We start from the raw sequence: 17,782 nt of genomic DNA on the forward strand, positions 1-17,782 counted from the left end.
GCATAATGTGTGTGTGTGTGTGTGTGTGTGTGTGTGTGTGTGTGTGTGTGTGTGTGTGTGTCTGTAGGACTCTAGACCTCGTGTTTGGCTTTAGGAGTCAAGGGTTTGGGGCAGGCAGAGGTAGTGCACCTCCTCCAGGGTGGCAGTGCAAGGATGAAGAACAGTATTTGAAGATGGAATCAAAGTGGGGCACGCATGTGAAGTAGGGAGCCTCATTAACCTTTCCTAAGTTGATCTACATTATGCCCTTGACTCATTAATCAGAATTAGAACCCAATTTAAAGCAGATTCGCATGGGGAGTAGCAGCACAGTTGTGGTCCTTGGATGAACTGTACTTTCCTCTCTCAGAGAACAATCTCCCCTAAAAAAAAAAAAAAAAAAGTAAAAGTGAATTTCTGTTTCCTTTTCAGCGCCAAGCCAAGTACACTGAGAACAAGCTGAAGGCCATTAAAGCCCGGAATGAGTATTTGCTGGCTTTGGAGGCAACCAATGCATCTGTCTTCAAGTACTACATCCACGACCTGTCTGACCTGATTGATGTAAGTGCTAAGAGCCAGGGGGCCATGGACATCTCTTTCCTGGATTCAGAGTTACACTCACCCATTCCCCATGTCTGGTGTCCAGGCATCTAGGGCAGTTAGAGCACAATTTACAGAGAGGGTGGCCGAGATCCCTCTTGATCGCTACTGAGGGACTTACTGTGTATCAGTACCAGGTGAAACATCACCCTTTGTCTCATTCACTCCTCACCACAGTCCTGGAAAGAAGACATTATCTTTGCTTTTATTGGCTAACATGCAGAGAGTTTAGATGACTTACCCAGAACTCATAAATGACAGGCAAAGTGGGCACCAAGGTCTGATTACTAAACCTATGCTCATACTTGCTCTGCTCATCTGTCTGCCAAGAAATACTCCCTTACTCAGCAGCTTGGACAGTGAAATGATAAGAGCTGGAGTTAGGGTACCATACTTTTTGCTATATGTATATAGCCAATAGTGTTTCTCAGGAGTTTCTTGTTTGACTATCATATCACCCTTATGGATAAGCAGTGTTGTCTCCAATTTGTAGATGAAGAAGTTAGTGGTCCAGATGTGCAAGGCTATAGTTTTGCAGTGCACTTCTAATTAGGGTCCAGTCGAGAAGGTGTCCAGATGCTGCTAACGTCTGGCCCATTCTTGTTTAGGTGTGGCACAAAGGTGACTTCTTGAGAGAAGCAGGTTAGTAGGTAGGTGTGTTTTGCCTGGAACCAGGACAGCTTTTTGTCTTATCTTCATGGAACAGTCTTGGGCTTGGCCCTCCTTTGCCTGTTGCTTTTCTTCAGACATAGAGATCCTAGTCTGGCCCAATTCCTAAGCCAGTTCTAAGCTAAAGTGTAACCCTCCTGTCAACAAGGTGAAGAGTCTGGAGCCAGCTCAGGGAGCATTGGCCCCCACTCTCAAGGACCTCACATGTATCTCAGCATCCTGTCTGAGCCTGGCGCTTGCCCCAGGTCGTTGGCAGTGGTGGTAGCAGCAGCTGGGCTTTTCAAACTTCTGGTCAGACTGCATGTGCTTGTATTTGTGCCTGCCTTGGTTTCTCTATAAGCAAACCGGCCACACTTCACAGCCCTAGTGATCTAAGACTCACTGTTGTGTATAAGCTGAGTTACCAAGGCTTGTCACTGCACTGTTCTGAAACTTTGCTTTCTTTCCCACTCCTCTGCCCCCTGCAGACTAAAGCCCAGGACTAGAACCCTGATGCTTAAATCTGCCCCACATCAGAGTTGCTTGGGGAACTTTACTGAAGTACAGATTCCTGTCTCCTTTCAGATGCAGAGCTTTGATTCAGTAGGTCCTGCCCTCTCATGCCCCCAAGTGTTATTGTCTCGCTGGGTAAGTGGAACCCAAGTCCCCGTTCAGACACATCTTTGTTCTTGCTGCTGTTGATGCCAGTCAGAACATTGTCCCTCAGTGGAGTTCAAAGCCCCAAACAAGATCCTTTCTCCTGCTCAGCACAACAGTTCCTCTCTGTTGGGAAAAAGGCCTGTTCTCCATCCATGGAAGAGAATCACTTCTTTCTTAGGCTCAATTTCTGCTATTTATCTAACACTTGTTTAAAAAAAAGTCAAACATGCAGGGTGCCGCTCATCTTCCACCCATGTGTTGTCTTTCTTACTTTTTCCCCAGGCAGTTTTCCTGCTGTCTCACCAGGGGAAGCTAGGGTCCACTGCTGTGTTCGTCACAACTTATGTAATCCTTAGACCCTTCACCAGGGATGAGCATGTGTTTTAAAATTAGTATAAGAAGCTTTTTTAATCTTTTTAAAATTGATACCTATTTGACATGCATATTGATCACATTCATCATTGGGAATTTGTACCTGTACATAATATATCTTGATTTGTCTTTTCCCCCATTCCCCTCCCCTCTCCTCAGCCCTTAAAAAGCTATTTTGTACCTTATTTTCATTGTATTAAAGAAGAAGAAGGGCTGCTAAGAGCCTCACTTCACAGGATGTGGTTGAAGTGCTACTGAAAAAGAAGACAGCAGCCTCCTTAGCACTCAGCAGGGCATGGGGCTGGGGACTGTGGGCCAGTCCAGAGTGGCAGCTCTCCAAGCCACAGGGGCAGTGAGCATGCTCTTTCTTTGCTGCTCTGTTTTGGTTGTATCTTATTTATTTTGCTTGTTGTTTGTTTTGTTTAGTTTTTTTATAGGATGAGGACAAATTAATTCCTCTCTTTAGAAAAAGCTAATACTACTCAGCTCTAAATATTTAGTGAATATTTGGGGAGGTGAAATGCTTAGCATCAAGGGTACAAATTGTAATAGTTTTGTCTGAGAAATATTTATAGACCCTAGGTTTTTCAAACTGGTTCATAATCCATTCAGGGAGCCATGAAATTTCATTTATGAGTTCAACCTCTTTTTTAATAACTATACTCAAATAGGAAAGAAAATATTAGGATGTATCAAACTAGTATGTTTTAAGTTTTATTTTGTGACACTTTTATGGTAGGTGTATACATGCATGTTTGTATACCTATTGTGGTGGTGGTATGTGTGAGAGAGAGAAAGAGAGGGAGAGAGAGAGGGAGAAGGAGAAAGAGAGAGAATATTTCCTACTATGAGTTGAGAGCCTCAGAACTAAGAATAGAGGATGGTCTCTTGGTCTTCTGTTTGAGCTCCAGCAAGGCAAGAATGAGGACTTACTTGGCCTTAGTAGCCCCCAGTGGTTCATATATAGCTTAGCACATAGTATGTTTTTTGGGGGAAGAAAAAGTCTAGAAAGAAGAAGATGATTCCATAAGCCAAGATTTTATTTTCATTTTGTGCCATTTAATATTCTAGATTCTAAATTTATCTGACTTTGCTATTTAGTATTCTTTTGCTGTGTAATTTACATATAAGAACTAAACTTGAGTGTTGCAGTTTCAAGAGTTTTGACAGATTTCTGTGCCCTTGTAACCTACATATTTATCAAGATACAGAATAAATACTTTGATGAAAGATATATTCTCATTGCCCTGGAAAACTTTTCTTGTCTCTTCCCAGTCAGTGCCCTGCCCCCTGGCAGCCACTACAGAGACTTTTCACCAGAGATTAGTGCTGCCTATTGTAGAACTTCATAAAGATGGGTAATACAATATATACATTTCTTGTGGTTCATTTATGTTGCTCCGCATGTTTTTGTGCTTCCTCCAGGTTATTTGCATGTATCATTAGTTTCTTCTTCTTCTTGCTGTTCTATGCAATAAAAAGGACTCCACATGTGCTTTGGTAATGGACCAACAGTTAAAGCAGCAGTGCAGAGCCTGGGATATTGGTGTCCCGATCTTGCCACATCTGCTTGCTTATTCCAGTCCATTGTCATCTGTGTTGTATATGGCATTTTTGCCTCTTTCCTAGGAGTCTGAAGCTCTATGCATATTTAAAGTATTGAGGGTAAGTGGACAGGAAGTTATTTCTGTAGATACCATTACATGGACACAAGGCCTAGTCTCTAATTTCTTTTTATACTAACATACAAGATTTAAACTTGGACTAAGAAGCCACATGATCACCTGACACACACCAGGAAAATCTTGACTTCAGGCCAAGAAGACATTCTGAACTCACTTGATAGTGTCTACAAACTCTAGGCTCCCTGGAGTGTAATTTTCCTCCCCTGTATTCCTGTGGCTCTCTCAGTCTGGGAGCAGGTGGATAAATGAAGAGCAGTGCGTCTGTGCATGGCTGGAATGTTGCGTCATGTACACAGGCTGTGTTTATGACACCCTGTGTACCCAAGTCAGGCATGAGGGACCTTGGCTTCCCCTTTAGGAAATTTATTAAGTGTACTTACTTTTCTCTTCCATATCACCTTGAAGTGGGTATTACGAAACACCCATTTTTCTTCACAGGTCTCTAAGTGAGGATATCAGCCGGAAAAGGGTTAATGAACTATCAACACAAGTTATCACACATCTAGATGGGCTGTCATTAAATTCTTATAAAAATTTGATTTCCCCTGAGAGGGTTTTCATCAAACATTTATATAACCCAGAGATGGCCAGGGGAGCCCAGGGTGGTCACAGAACTCATCAGAAGCCATGGAACACATGCTTTGTCCCCAGTGTAAGCAAAATAACTAATGTGCTGCCTCTACTCTTGGGAGTCTCTGTGGAATAGGGCGAAATGTTCAAATCTCATTTATCTGACTTTGCCAGATATTGCTTCTCTGCTAGTCTCAATTTCTGCAGGTATGTAGATAGCCAAGGATCTTGAAAACCTATTCCAAATCTCCTGGGTTAGCTGGAGACATAGGAAAGCTTGGGGAACATTGTAAGATCCCCATTCACTGCTACAGGATGGTCATAAAATAGGGTCGGTGCTGTGGCCCCTGGAAAGCTCCCTGCTTTCCTCAAAGCACTTGCAGTGAGCAAAACAAAAGCTTCAGGGCTGCATCTACCTGCCTGACTTAGGTCAGTAATTCAGCCCATGTAGATTGCTTTCTGAGAGGCTATTTTCTTGTGGCTTTAGTCAGCTGAGCTTCATTAAATACCTACTATGAGCAAGACCTAATGGGGAGGGACAGAAACAAGCATCAGATACTGGCCAAGCTCCCAAGGAGCTCATATTCTGGTTGGGGTGATATGAAATGGCAAGGCACAGAACTGGGGCAGGGACAGGGAGAGTGGGATCCTGTGTCACAGGAGAGCTGAGGATGAGCATGATTCTGAGTGGAGGCTCGTTTCCCAGAAGCTGGGAATTTGGTTAATATGTTGAAGATTAGGTCCAGTCCCAACAGATGAGAGGAGTGAGGCAAATTTCTGGAAAGAACAGCTAGGAGCTGTAGGATAGAGGTCAGTGGATTTGGGGGTGACGATTGGTCTTTGTTAGATGTCTAACCGGTGTTAAATATGTGTAAATGTGTTGCCTGGTATCAGCCTCACAGCTGTCTGTGAGGCTGGCAGTGTCCCTATTTGAGGGAGAGGGATTAAGTAGCTTATTTATGGTCACACAGTTGATTAGAGACCTGTGCTTTTCTGGCGCTCTGCTCTGAACAGAGTATGTCATTGGATTGGAGCAGAAGAGGCCATAGGAGGGAGATCATATTGAGTGGGCAGACTGCACACAGATCACAACTGACTCTGCCTGTTTGACTTTCCTCAAATTAGTTACCTTCACTGAGCCTCAGCTTTCTAGTCTGGAAAATTAAGAGAGTACTGACTTTATTGGAGTACTTATGAGAATTAAAAATGTAGAATGAAAAAAAAATGTAAAATGTACATACTACACTTAGTACACTGTCTGGCTTATACTAAATATACTCAGAGAATGGAGCATTTCTCTGCCCTTCCAAACTGAGAGAAGTGGGACTTTAACCCTAATGGTGGCGGGAGAGAGGTGAATCTCAGGTTTCTTTTAATCAAGGACATAATGAAAGCCACATTTGAAGACAAAGCAAACCGCAGTGGCATAAGGTAAGGGTATGCATTAAGGTAGGGGTAGTGAAAGTGGAGAGGAAAGGGAGTTTCCAAAAGTACTAAAGGTTCCTGAAGGGCATCCTGCTCCCTCCAGGTCTCCCTCACATACACAATGCAGGCAGCGTTACTTGTGTTCATGAGACTTTAGATGTAGAATTCATCATGGGGTCTAGAGCAAGCCAGGCAGGAAGCCTTACGGGTTCAAGGGCAGCCTGGCTAGTTCAGTGGCATCTCTGGAGGAGGGTGCACGTGCAGTCTCACAATCAGCCGCTTTTGTCTAGCTTCCATTTGCTTTTCCTTCCCAACTGAATTTAATATCTTTCCATCCTCTGGCTATAGTTAAGCTGTGACTGCTGTTATTCAGCGGAAGCTAGGCACCTGCCAGAGCCTTTTGGCACTGAACCCAGAACCCAGCCCAACGGGTGCTCTATCACAGAGTTTCTCGTCAGATGCCTAGAAGGAGGAGGTCTGTTGGGTGTTTTTTCTTCCCCAGTAGTGGCTGTTCCCAGTGTGATCATGATGGGAGGGAAAAGCTAAGGGAGAGTTAATTTGATGCTTGCTTATGCGATGAAGTGACAATCAGGCAGATGGCCTTACTGTAGCCATAGATTCTGCTCTGCTGTTTCTTCTCAGGATCTGGACTGAAACACTGCTAAGCAATTAAGAGGATAATGGATGGCCAAAGAATTTGGATCTCTGGGTCCTTTAGGAGGGGTAGGGAATGTTGCCATAGAGTTGCAGAATGCCATTGCTGAGAAAAGGCTTAGGGTTCACATTTAACCCAAGGATTTTCAAAATTTTGCTCTAACAGAAGAATTTGTTCTTCAGTTAGAACCCTAGTATCTTACATAGAAAAATGTCTTGGTTGAGAGAGAGATAGGAGCTCCATATTCTGCTACTTGGGCTGGACTTCCACTGCCTTCTTAAGGGCAGCCTGGGTCTGGCCCAGAAATTCAGAGCTCTGAGCTTCTGCTTGAGAACCACCAGCCTGGCCAAATCTGTTCATTTTGCTGTCATAGGAATATGTTCGGGTTACTTTGCTCTGCCTCCAGGGTTGGTGTGTTTTTTTTTTTTTTAAATACAGTTGCTTCTCTTATATCATTTCCTTTCTTCCTTCTTTCCTTCCTTCCTTCCTTCCTTCCTTCCTTCCTTCCTTCCTTCCTTCCTTCCTTCCTTCCTTTTGTCTTTTTTTCACATTTGCTGTAGAAAATCAAAATCCATTTTATAATATGAATTTCCCCAGGAACACATTTATTTATTTATTTATTGGTCTTTCTGAGACAGGGTCTTGCTATACAGTTCAGGCTGGCCTTGAGCTCACTTTGTAGCACAAGCTGGTCTTGAACTCGCAACGATCCTCCTGCCTCAGCCTCCCGAGTGCTGGGATTACAGGCGTATGCCACCAGGCCCAGCTTCCCCAGGAACACATTTAAAATTTTGGTGTTATTCATGCTGTTTGTGTAAGGGGAGCTTTGGCCCCAACTTACCGTTCTGCAGCCCAGTGCTGTTCTAGGAGGCAGTGGGGTTGGTGACCCATGGATTCAGCCTCCATTCTTTCCTTCTTCTTCTATCCAGAGCAGGGTTTGTATAAATTAACTACTGTTGCAGCACTCTGCATTTTTGATCCCTGGCTCCTGAAATGGCCTGGTGTGGCTGGTATGTAGTGTCTGAGCTACAGTGACCCTTAGGGAATGGCAGGCTGTAATGTTATGATTGCATTTTGTCATAAATGGCGTCACCAGGTAAACCTGAAAATAAAAGAAAATTCTCAACCCTTCTCATATTTATGGAATAGCACTGTACAGAGCTTGATTAAATCATACCTTTAGGCTGTTATGGGTCCTCTTCCATAAGTGTTGACCTAACAGTCCATTGTGAAATTTCACCCAGATCTCAGAAGTCCACCTTTCTGCAGCATGGCCAGTTGCATGAATGTGGTCAGATCTACCGTGGAGACCACCCCTTTCTTTTAAGCCTTGGGGCTGTCTATGGTGTGCTCATGTGCCTTCTCCTTCCCACAGCAGTGTTGTGACCTAGGCTACCATGCTAGCCTGAACCGGGCCCTGCGCACCTTCCTGTCTGCTGAGTTAAATCTGGAACAGTCAAAGCATGAGGGTCTGGATGCCATTGAGAATGCGGTAGAAAACTTGGATGCCACCAGTGACAAGCAGCGCCTCATGGAGATGTACAACAACGTCTTCTGCCCCCCAATGAAGTTTGAATTCCAGCCCCATATGGGGGATATGGTGAGGCCCTGCCCATATTCTTGCTCCCCCAAATGAACTTGAGTGCTCTTGTGTGTAGCTTCACTGCACAGAGATTGCGTTCTTCTGAGGGCTTCCTGTCGGGTGGGGAGGCACATTTCTCTCATTCAGCAAACAGCCACTGGCAGCCTGCTGCCCTCCAGGCCTGGCTATGGATTCTGAGAATTGGAGCCCTCAGGAAGCTTACAATCTGGAGAGTGAGGGAGCTGAGGTTGGGAAAGAGAAGAAGGCGCAGGGAGGGGCAGCCAAAAGGAACAGCTGGTGTGTCTAAAAACTACTCACAGCTCAGTGGTGAGAGGAAAGTGAGGGAAGGGGTGCCTGCAGTGGTATGGCTGGAAGAAGGGAGAGCTGAAGTGGAGCCAGGCCCAGAGGCTGGGGAGGGGGAGCTAAACAGAGGAATGATGTCATCTGTTAACATTTGGCAGAGTTCAGAAGGATCTCTTCTGGTTTTATAAGACTGATGAAGGAGCTAGTTTAATGTAGGTATTAAACAAACCAGAATGGGTTCCTCCAGAAAGGACAGATGCTAAGATGCCATCTCCAAGGAGGCATGATGCTGGTTGCTTAGACAGGGTAGCATGAACACCAGGGCCTTGTTACAGATTCCTCAACCCCAATAACTGAAACAAGAAAGGCCTGCATGAACTGAACTGAGAGGAAAGAAGCTCCATAGTTTCCATTACTCTGAATATTTTGGTTCCACTTCAAGTGGTTGTGCATCCAAATCAGCGTAAACCTCATTCCTATAGGTACCATTTCACCTACCAAATTAGAAAGAGAGGGTGTATAGGCTTACATTACAGAAAAGATCAAAATGGACCTTCAGGCATAGTCGAAAGTGAAGCAGGAACTATACCAACACTTGCTTATCCTCCCTCTATTCTCAGATAGGCCTTTCTGTGGGGCAGGGTGGCTGTGTTTCCAGCTGTGTCTCCCTTTCAGTTGAAGTCCAGTGGAAAGAGTATCTAGCTCCCTCTTCAGAGCTGCTGGAAAGGTCTCACTGCGTTTCACTGGTTTTATTTGGGTGATGTTTGTTTGGGTGATGTTTGTCTCTGAGCTGGTCATTGCAGCTGGGTACCCACTGCCTTACTGGGTTATGCCAGGGTCACAGATCTGTCCAAAGCACGTGGCCTGAGTAGTGCAGTGGGCGGGTGGGGGCTATCCCAAAGGACTCTCAAATCACAATTACCAAAGGAGTCTAGATTCAAGGGAACTAAACAGCAGCAAAGAGTGCTTCCCTAGGAATAGCATTCAGACACTTTAGAAAGCGCTGCTCCAGAATGACAACTGTAGCAATGTAAGCAGAAGATTTGCTGTCATCAGTAGGCCACCATGGAGAGTGGGACAGTTCTATCCTAAAGACAAAAACATGGGGATAATTTCTTTCCTCTCCTTCCTGGGGAAAACCAAACCCTTGCAGTGTGTTTCCATTGCTGTAGCTTAGGAGATTTCAGCGTCTGAACAGATGGGGAGGTGAGATGACAGCGTGTGCAGTTACAGTTGAGGGAGGAGTGTCACCAACCCCCAGGGAGCTCCATTCCTCACCTGCTCTGGCTTCTGGTCAAACTTGCCTTCCAAGCCCCTTCTCCAGCTGCCACTGGGATTCCTTCCCAAGAATCGGTGGAACTTGCGGACGAGCTGAGTGGAGTGATACATTTTCTGGTGTTGACTGAGTTGCCTTCTGAACCAAACAGCTTGTCTCCATAAAGGGGAAATCCAGATGCTGGGTACTTGGGCCCCCTCCCAGCCCTGTCAGAACCACATTTCCATACTCCAGAGCACAGCTGGAATGCATTACCTTGTACCCTGGTACAGGATCACTGCCAAAGCATGCATCAGCAGCTCTGCTGCTGCTTAAAGGAACAGGCGTGGAGGTGGTTTTTTCTCCCTGCTAGGTCTGGGTGACTTTAAAAATCAATAGCTCATTCTTCTGCCTGAGCACTTTTTTGTGATAGAGCTGATCAATGGCTGAGCCTGGCAGAGAGTCCCCATTCTTACCTAGTCTTCATAAGAGTGGAAAATAAAAGGAGATGAGAGAGAAGACCATCCTTGGTCCCTGCAACCAACTTATCCTCATTGGTGTGGGTTTTCTGTCAAATGGAGGCAGCAGGAAGGAACTGCCTGCAAGTCCTTGAACTAGGGTCAAATTTGGGGTGATGTTCTGACTTAAAGCCCTAAAATTGGCTGAGGCCCCACACTGACTGGTTCTTGGGCCCTCGTCACATGAACTAATGCCAAGTGCTCTCAGATGTATGGGGAGGTGGTGCCTGGCTTCATTTTTGGTGCCCCCAGAGGCTTGTGGGGCTCAGGATGCTTGACTGGTGACATCAGGCAGCAGAGTTTTGCACTCTTGGCACTAACCCTCTCTGGCCACCGAGCTTTCTCCATTGTGTCTCCTTATCCCAGAGCCAGAATGAAGTCAGCTCCCTTCAGATCTGAGAGCTGGCTTGGGCCAGCCTCTTGGCCAGGGAAGAGGTCAGACCAGTTGGGAGCTTAAAAGCCAGTGGAGGAAAAGGTCAAGTCCCAGCCCCTCCATTTGAAGAGAAGTTCTGTCTTTCAAGCAAGAAAACAGTCTGTGAGCATGTAAATGAGCCTACTCCTTCCTTAGAGGTGTCTAGTTCTACCCAGATGTCTCTTCAAACAAGAACTAAAAGACCTGTAGTAGCAAAGTGACAGGAGCTGCCCACACAGAAGTCCTGCTTCCCAACTCTCCCAGCCTACTCTTCATCAGTCCTGGAGATAGTGGGTAACCTCATCCCATAGCTCCACCCCATGGAGCCAGTAGATCAGCTGTCCCTTCACAGAGGGGAAATCCATTTGGCAACAATGCCAGGAGGAAGACAGGTTGTAAAGTGGAGGAAACTTTGCACCCACACAGAGCTCGTGGAGGCCAGGAGTAAAATGATAGCTCTTTGGAAATGCTAGGCTTTGCCAGATTCCATGCCCTCTGGGGCCTTCTATCATAAACCAGTGATCGTGTTCCCGGCTTCACATTCTCTCTCACTGCGCTGGAGTTCTTATGCATGGCCTGGATTTATAAACACATGCTGGCTACCAATGGCAGCAAGTTAGCCTCCTGACCCACTTCTTTCCTGCTTTCACTCCAGTGTAAAGTGGGAGAAGGGAAGGGCTGCAGAGGTGGCCACTGGGCTCTTGGGCAGGAAATCCTCACTGTGCCAAAGCTTTGTGTTTGGAGCGGAGCTGCCTGAGGCGCTCTCCTGCAGCCGCCTCCCCCCAGCCTTCTGAGGAGACCTGCCCCTGCCCCCCACCAGCCTGAAGCTGGCTCCCTGAGAGAGAAACCTGGTCTTTGTACACAGACCCTCCTCCCCACTTGTTTTATGTGCTGTTCAGTCCACATGTTGGCTTTGGATTTTGTTTCCATTGCAAGTGTTGCACCTTGCATATGAGCAGTTTTATTAGCCGTGGAATCGCCAGAAAAGTTGTATCCTTTTACTGACCTGGAGTTGCTTTCTTCTGCCAGGCTTCCCAGCTCTGTGCCCAGCAGCCTGTCCAGAGTGAGCTGGTGCAGAGATGCCAACAACTCCAGTCTCGCTTATCCACTCTGAAGATTGAGAACGAAGAGGTGAGTGTTCTGCCTGGGGGGCTCAGAGCTACCCTCTGAGGTTCCCCATGGAACTTGCTGCTGCTGCCCATGTGGCAGCAGGTGGAAGGAGCATGCAGAGAATGTCCGGGCTGCTGCAGACACTTCCTAGCCAAATGTCGACTTGGACTTTCCCCTAGCTACATCCTGCCCTTGAACTCCAGGAAGTTGCTCTTGTGTTGCCAAAGGTTTTATTCTATTTTAAGCTTTTGCAAAAAGCTTTTTTTTCCTCTCTACACATTTAATCAGAATGGCATTTGGCAGCTGTGTGGACAGTATTGTGTCTGAAACTACCCCTCATGCCTGCCTTTTTTCCAGCATTTTCAAACAAATGCAGACCATTGACTCTGACACTTCAAACATCTCCATCCTCTGAGGAAAGGGTGACTCTCTTCTGGGCCCTAGTACATTTTTCTTTCCACAACCAGTTTAAAAGGACAGCTTGATTGATGATCCCACTTTCTGTTGAGCTCAGATGGCTTCTTTTCTTATATCTCAGTCTTACTTTTCCCAGGATATCAGGAAGGACTAGGGATGGACCAGTTTATCTCCTGGTAGCAAAACAAATTCATTGTTTTGTTGAAGGTCATGGAACAGAATCTGGGGATTTTTTTTTCAGGGTAATTACACCCCTCCCCCGTGCTAGACAAGTGCTCTACCACTAGACATCCCTAGCCCTTGTTTATTTTCTTTTTGAGACAGGGTTTTGTTAAGTTGCCCATGGCACCTTTAAACTTTTGATCCTCCTGCTGCAGCCTTGTGAGTAGCTGGGATACAGGCATGCACCAGCCTGCCTGCCCATCCCACCTTTTAACCGGCTCTTTGCACAGAAGGGTTAATTTGAATTTGTTTTATTCAGATTTCCTTAGCTCTTCCATTATAATGAAGAACTAATACTAAATTTTAAAAGTAAACCCTACGTTAAAGAGCTAAGTCAAGTAAATAGCCCAAAGGGGGGGTGGATTTTTGGTCCTCACTAGAGAGTTGTGTGTAAGGCCATGTGAGTCATAGCCCTCATCTAGCACTGTCTAAGGGAGGCAGAGCTGGCTCCTCTGCTGACATCCTCCCTCCATCACATCCTACTCTCTCTCCCACTTCCCCAAGCTTCTCCACCACTCACTATTTTGCAGATTGCCTGTCATGCATTAGGTTTGCTCTTGTGGTTGTAGGTAAAGAAGACAATGGAGGCTACCCTGCAGACCATCCAGGACATTGTGACTGTTGAAGACTTTGATGTGTCTGACTGCTTCCAGTACAGCAACTCCATGGAATCCGTCAAGTCGACTGTCTCGGAAACCTTCATGAGCAAGCCCAGCATCGCTAAGAGGAGAGCCAACCAGCAAGAGACAGAGCAGTTTTACTTCACGGTAAGAGACTCCATGGCCTTTAAAGAACCTCAGCAGACACGCTGGTCCCCAAAGGAGGTTTAGAACTCAGAGTCTGGTCAAATGTCTGAAAGGACTGAGTATCCTAGGTTTGAATCTGAGCATACTAGGAGCCTATTTCCATACTTAAGGCGGCAGCATCTGCAAGTCGTATGTGTCTAACAGGGACTCCCTAAAGGTTGCTCCCAAGTATCCTACTAAGAAGGTTTTCTGTTTAAAAGAATTTTTAAGCAGCTACTAGGCTTTCATTTGAAAGCCTCTTTCTCAGGCACAGGGCCTCGTGAGTGGGGACGTCATTGCTTGGTTCTTGGGAGCTACATCAGAATCTCTTGGCTAACAAATACCTTGTTTTCAAAAGTTGTGTCTCTTTTAGGTAATCTGATGACATTGTTTTATAACTTGCATTTTTGGGAAGATACTTTTAATAATTATTCTTAAAACTTAAAGGGACCCATAATGTACAGCATTGTTGTTTTGCAGAGAATTTGAGAGCATACTTTGTTATTCATGTATCTCCAGTCTCTCTTAGACAGATGGGCCCACTTATTTTAAAGTCATGCTACTAGTCCTTTGGAAGGTTGTTAGCTGGTCTTTGGTACTGCTTTTTAATAATTAAGTTATTTTGATCTTGCCAAATAGGATTTATTGCCTGAACTAAAATTTATTTCCTGATGTTCAGATGACCAAGAAAGGAAAAATTAAGTTTGCAGATGTGAGATGAAATATAGCCAGTGAATATGCATACTGATTCTGAATGAAATGAATTAACTTGTTTTTCAGTCAAGAAGCACAGTCTGCATGCAATAAATTGAATTTTTCCTTCGACTGGAACAGTTCGTTTAATTCTTTGAACATTGCCCTTTCTGCATTAAGAACACTAATGATTTGTGAATTTTCTCTTAAATCTGTTTTTTAATTACTTAAGTTCAGAATTCTTCGGGGTTCTTTTTTTAAATCCTGGAGAAGACTGTTGAAAGAGTGATTTAAGAGTATTATCTTCTAAAACATTTCAAAACTTGTCGTACAAGAAAATCACGTTCAGTGTTGGGCATGGCGGTGTATACCTGTAACCCCAGCCCTAGGGAAGCTGAGGCAGGAGGATTGTCGCAAGTTAGAGGCTGGTCTGGGCTGAAAGTGAGTTCAAGGCCAGCCTGGAGTTACATAGTGAGACCCTGTCTCAAAAAAAAAAAAGCATACTCATTATGTAAAACTTAGAAGAAAAAAAATCATCCATAATCCTACCACCTAGAGATATAATGGTATTAGGATATATGTCCTTTCTGTGCATATACAAATATATATACAATATGTATTTATAATTTTATTACCAAAAATTGTATATTGTATCTGTTGTATATAATGTAAAGTCATTTAATTGTAATATTTGTAAAGCAAATGCATGAGTAAAATACTAAAATCTACATAAATAATGGAGTGACATTTTGGCATATTCAGTCATTTTTATAAAATACTTAACACATTGTGTGGTTCATAATTTTCATAAATGCTGAAAATTAGGTAGGCATTGGTGGTACACACCTGTAATTCCAGCCACTCAGGACCAGGAGGATCATAGATTGAAAGCCAGCCTGGTCAACTGAGCCAGACCCTGTCTGAAAATAAAAAATTTTAAAGGGTAAGAGGTGCCGGGATATGGCTCAGAGTGAGCACCTTTACCCTGGGGTCAATCCTCAGTACCACAGTCAGCCAGTCAGTCAGTAAACACACACTGAAACTTTATTTTCGCCATCATCATTTTTATACTTAATATATGTTTGTGATACCTAATAATTGCACTCAGCTTGGAGAATTGATACATATGTATGGCATCTTTTACTTCTCTTTCTCCTACCCACCCCTTGCCTTCCTTTCTCAGGTGCCCTTCCCACTTGCACGGATTTCACCTCTCTATTTCCTATCATCTCTTTTTTGTCTTGCTCTTTAAAGTATTTATATTTTGAGTTTCACATATTAGAGAAGCCATGTGATATTTAGCCTTCTATGATTTTTTTAGCATGATAGTCTGAAGATCTATTCATTTTCCTACAGATGACTCAAATTTATCCTGCTTTACACTAAGAACCATGATCATCATTACTCATTAATCATTACTAAGTTATTCACTGATCATTTATTGTGGGCTTACTGTCTCCCAGACACGTGTTACAAACTAGGGGTGTTGAGAATAAGAAATGAAGAGGGGATTATGGGGTTGGGCATATAAAGGAAGAGCTTTCAGTTTTATTTTAGGTATTTCTAAGCAGTAATAATGGATTGATTTTTATAATAAATATAAGGAAATGTAATGCATGCATACACATGTGCATGAGTGGCAGCCACAAGTGGCACCAGGGCAGCAGCGCACACAGGTGATTTTGTACTTGATCTTGAAGGATGAGTGAGCTGGGCAGCGGACTGAGGAGAATATTGTTCCTTGAGGGAGGAGTGGCGTGTGCAGGGCATGCAGGCATGCGAAAACCTGAGCTGCATGTTAGAGAATTTCTTGACTATACTTTTGCCTTAGCTTCATTATTGAAGGAGCTTGTTGGATACTCTCTAGGCTTTTAATAATAGGGCTGTTTGGCTAAGCCTCTCTGGGCTTCTTAGATATAAATGACCCATCTTGTTACATTTCAGAAGATTTCTATCTTTAAGTTAAGTAAAACATTTTGGACACAAAACTGTATTTCAGAAGGTCTTTGTCAGAATTACCTTTGGCTTAAATGAACCTATAACATCAATTTTCAGCATTGACCTTTAACAGAAACAGGAATGACCCTATTCAAGCTGGTGACCTCTGAAGTCCTTTCACTTTCTAGCTGAATGCACTATGTCCTTTAACTCATTTCCTGTCTTTTGTGGCCATGGTGCCACTTGTCAAAATTGTGTGCAAATTTCCTTAGCTAACAGGAATGTTTTCTGTCTAGGCTTGTCCTGTAACAGATTTACAGGACAAGAGCTCATCATTTTTCACAAATGGTGCCTAAGTGGATGAGATAATTCATTTCATGATAAAAGGGCTTGTTTTGGATAGTGAAATGGACATTTAACAAGAGGTCCCCATGTTAAACTGAGGGACTACTTGTAAGGCTTGCCAAACCACACGTAGTCCTCCGTTGCTTCTGCAGATGTTGCCCTCTTTATTTTTCTTCTCACTTCAAAAATAGAGTAGCACATCCTAGAGCAGTGGTGTTGAACCTATGACACGCGTGCCACAGTGGGCTGTTTGTATCATTGAAAGCTCTAAAAGATTTGCCACCACAGCCCTAGAGGCTCCTTTCATTTGGAAAGTTTGGGAAAGGCCCCTTATCATGGCTTGATTTCTCAATAGTATGCCTAATGACCAGAAGAACTGATGGGACAGTTTTCTGATCACTCATGGCTGTCATCAGATTAATCTGCCAGGTGATATCATTAGAAATTTGAAGCATGGCCCATAGAGGTCAGTTGCTTACAGGAGTCTTGCGGAGATAATGACGGGATTTTTAAAGCTATATGGCACACCCCTGTAATCTCAGCACTTAGGAGCTAAGGTAGGAAGGTCACACATTAGGGACCAGCCTGAGCTACGTTACACATTGTCTGTGAGGCCCTGTCCAAAAAAATACACAAAAACTAATCCAAGTTTCTCATTTGAAAGATTAAAAACGGACATATCCAAAGAGGGTAGATAGGTTGGCCAAGGTGTTCGGCAACAGCTAAAGCAGGAACTCTGGATCCCTGCTCTGTGGCTGCAGGCTTTCCTTCAAAGGCATGTCTGACCAAAGGCTTGCCTGAGCCACTCCAAGTGAAGAGGGGTTGTCTGGGGCCACAGGTTAAGCATTCCTGCCAGCGGAGCTCAAGGACAAGGTTCAGGAACAGCTCAGCAACTTTCCCTCTTTCTTGCCGTAAATGATCTCCTTGGCTTTATGCCTGTCGTTCATCTTCTAGAACACATCATTCAGCAACATCTACTTTTCTGCCTTTTTTATTGTGCTTCTTAAAAATAGTTTTTATAAAAGATTGCAAAGATTTCAAGAGGACTTTTAGGAAAAAGTCAAGCATTTTTGTATCCCTGACCCCACTTCTCCTCCCACTGCCAGACACAAAACTAGTTTCTTTTGTGTCCTTCCAGAGACATTGTATGCATAGGCAACAACAGATGTATCAGTAAGTTCCCTTTAATAGGAGAAATTACATTAGAAATAGAATGAAATAGAATAGGACAAATGGAAGTATACCACTCATACTGTGCCTTGCCTTACTTTTGTCACTTAATTTGTTTTAAACATGATCTTTATGTTAGTTCAAAAATATCTCCCTCCTCAGAATTCCTTTGTACTCCTTTATATGGAGGGTCATTGGGCAGTAGTGCTCATTGTTCAGCCAAGAGTTAGCAGAGCTTTGTTAGACTGGCGTTTCTCCTAGTATTTCCTAGTATAGAGCATTGGAGTGTGGGATTCTTGTTTGGGGTACAGGTGGATTCTTAGGAACAGTTTTGGGTAAGATAACAGGAGAGGAGATGGTGCCTGGCCACTGTGGCAGGATTTGGGATTTGTAGTCTGAGATCTTTCTTCATCTTAATATCTTATGGGCCCTGGTAAA

At 44.1% G+C, this 17,782-nt stretch overlaps 1 protein-coding gene across 1 annotated transcript in view; it reads left to right on the forward strand.

Annotated features, from left to right (window-relative positions):
• Srgap2 (SLIT-ROBO Rho GTPase activating protein 2) overlaps nt 1–17,782 on the forward strand; it is a 249,497-nt gene that overhangs the window by 183,916 nt on the left and 47,799 nt on the right. Inside the window, exons 8-10 of the mRNA XM_005375386.2 lie at nt 7,970–8,194; nt 11,694–11,795; nt 12,983–13,180. Coding sequence (XP_005375443.1) covers nt 7,970–8,194; nt 11,694–11,795; nt 12,983–13,180 — 525 coding nt within the window. The remainder of the gene's footprint in view (nt 1–7,969; nt 8,195–11,693; nt 11,796–12,982; nt 13,181–17,782) is intronic.

This window comes from Chinchilla lanigera, unplaced genomic scaffold (genome assembly GCF_000276665.1).
Source record: "Chinchilla lanigera isolate Chin_1 unplaced genomic scaffold, ChiLan1.0 scaffold00005, whole genome shotgun sequence".
In the NCBI taxonomy this organism is placed as follows: Eukaryota; Metazoa; Chordata; class Mammalia; order Rodentia; family Chinchillidae; genus Chinchilla; species Chinchilla lanigera.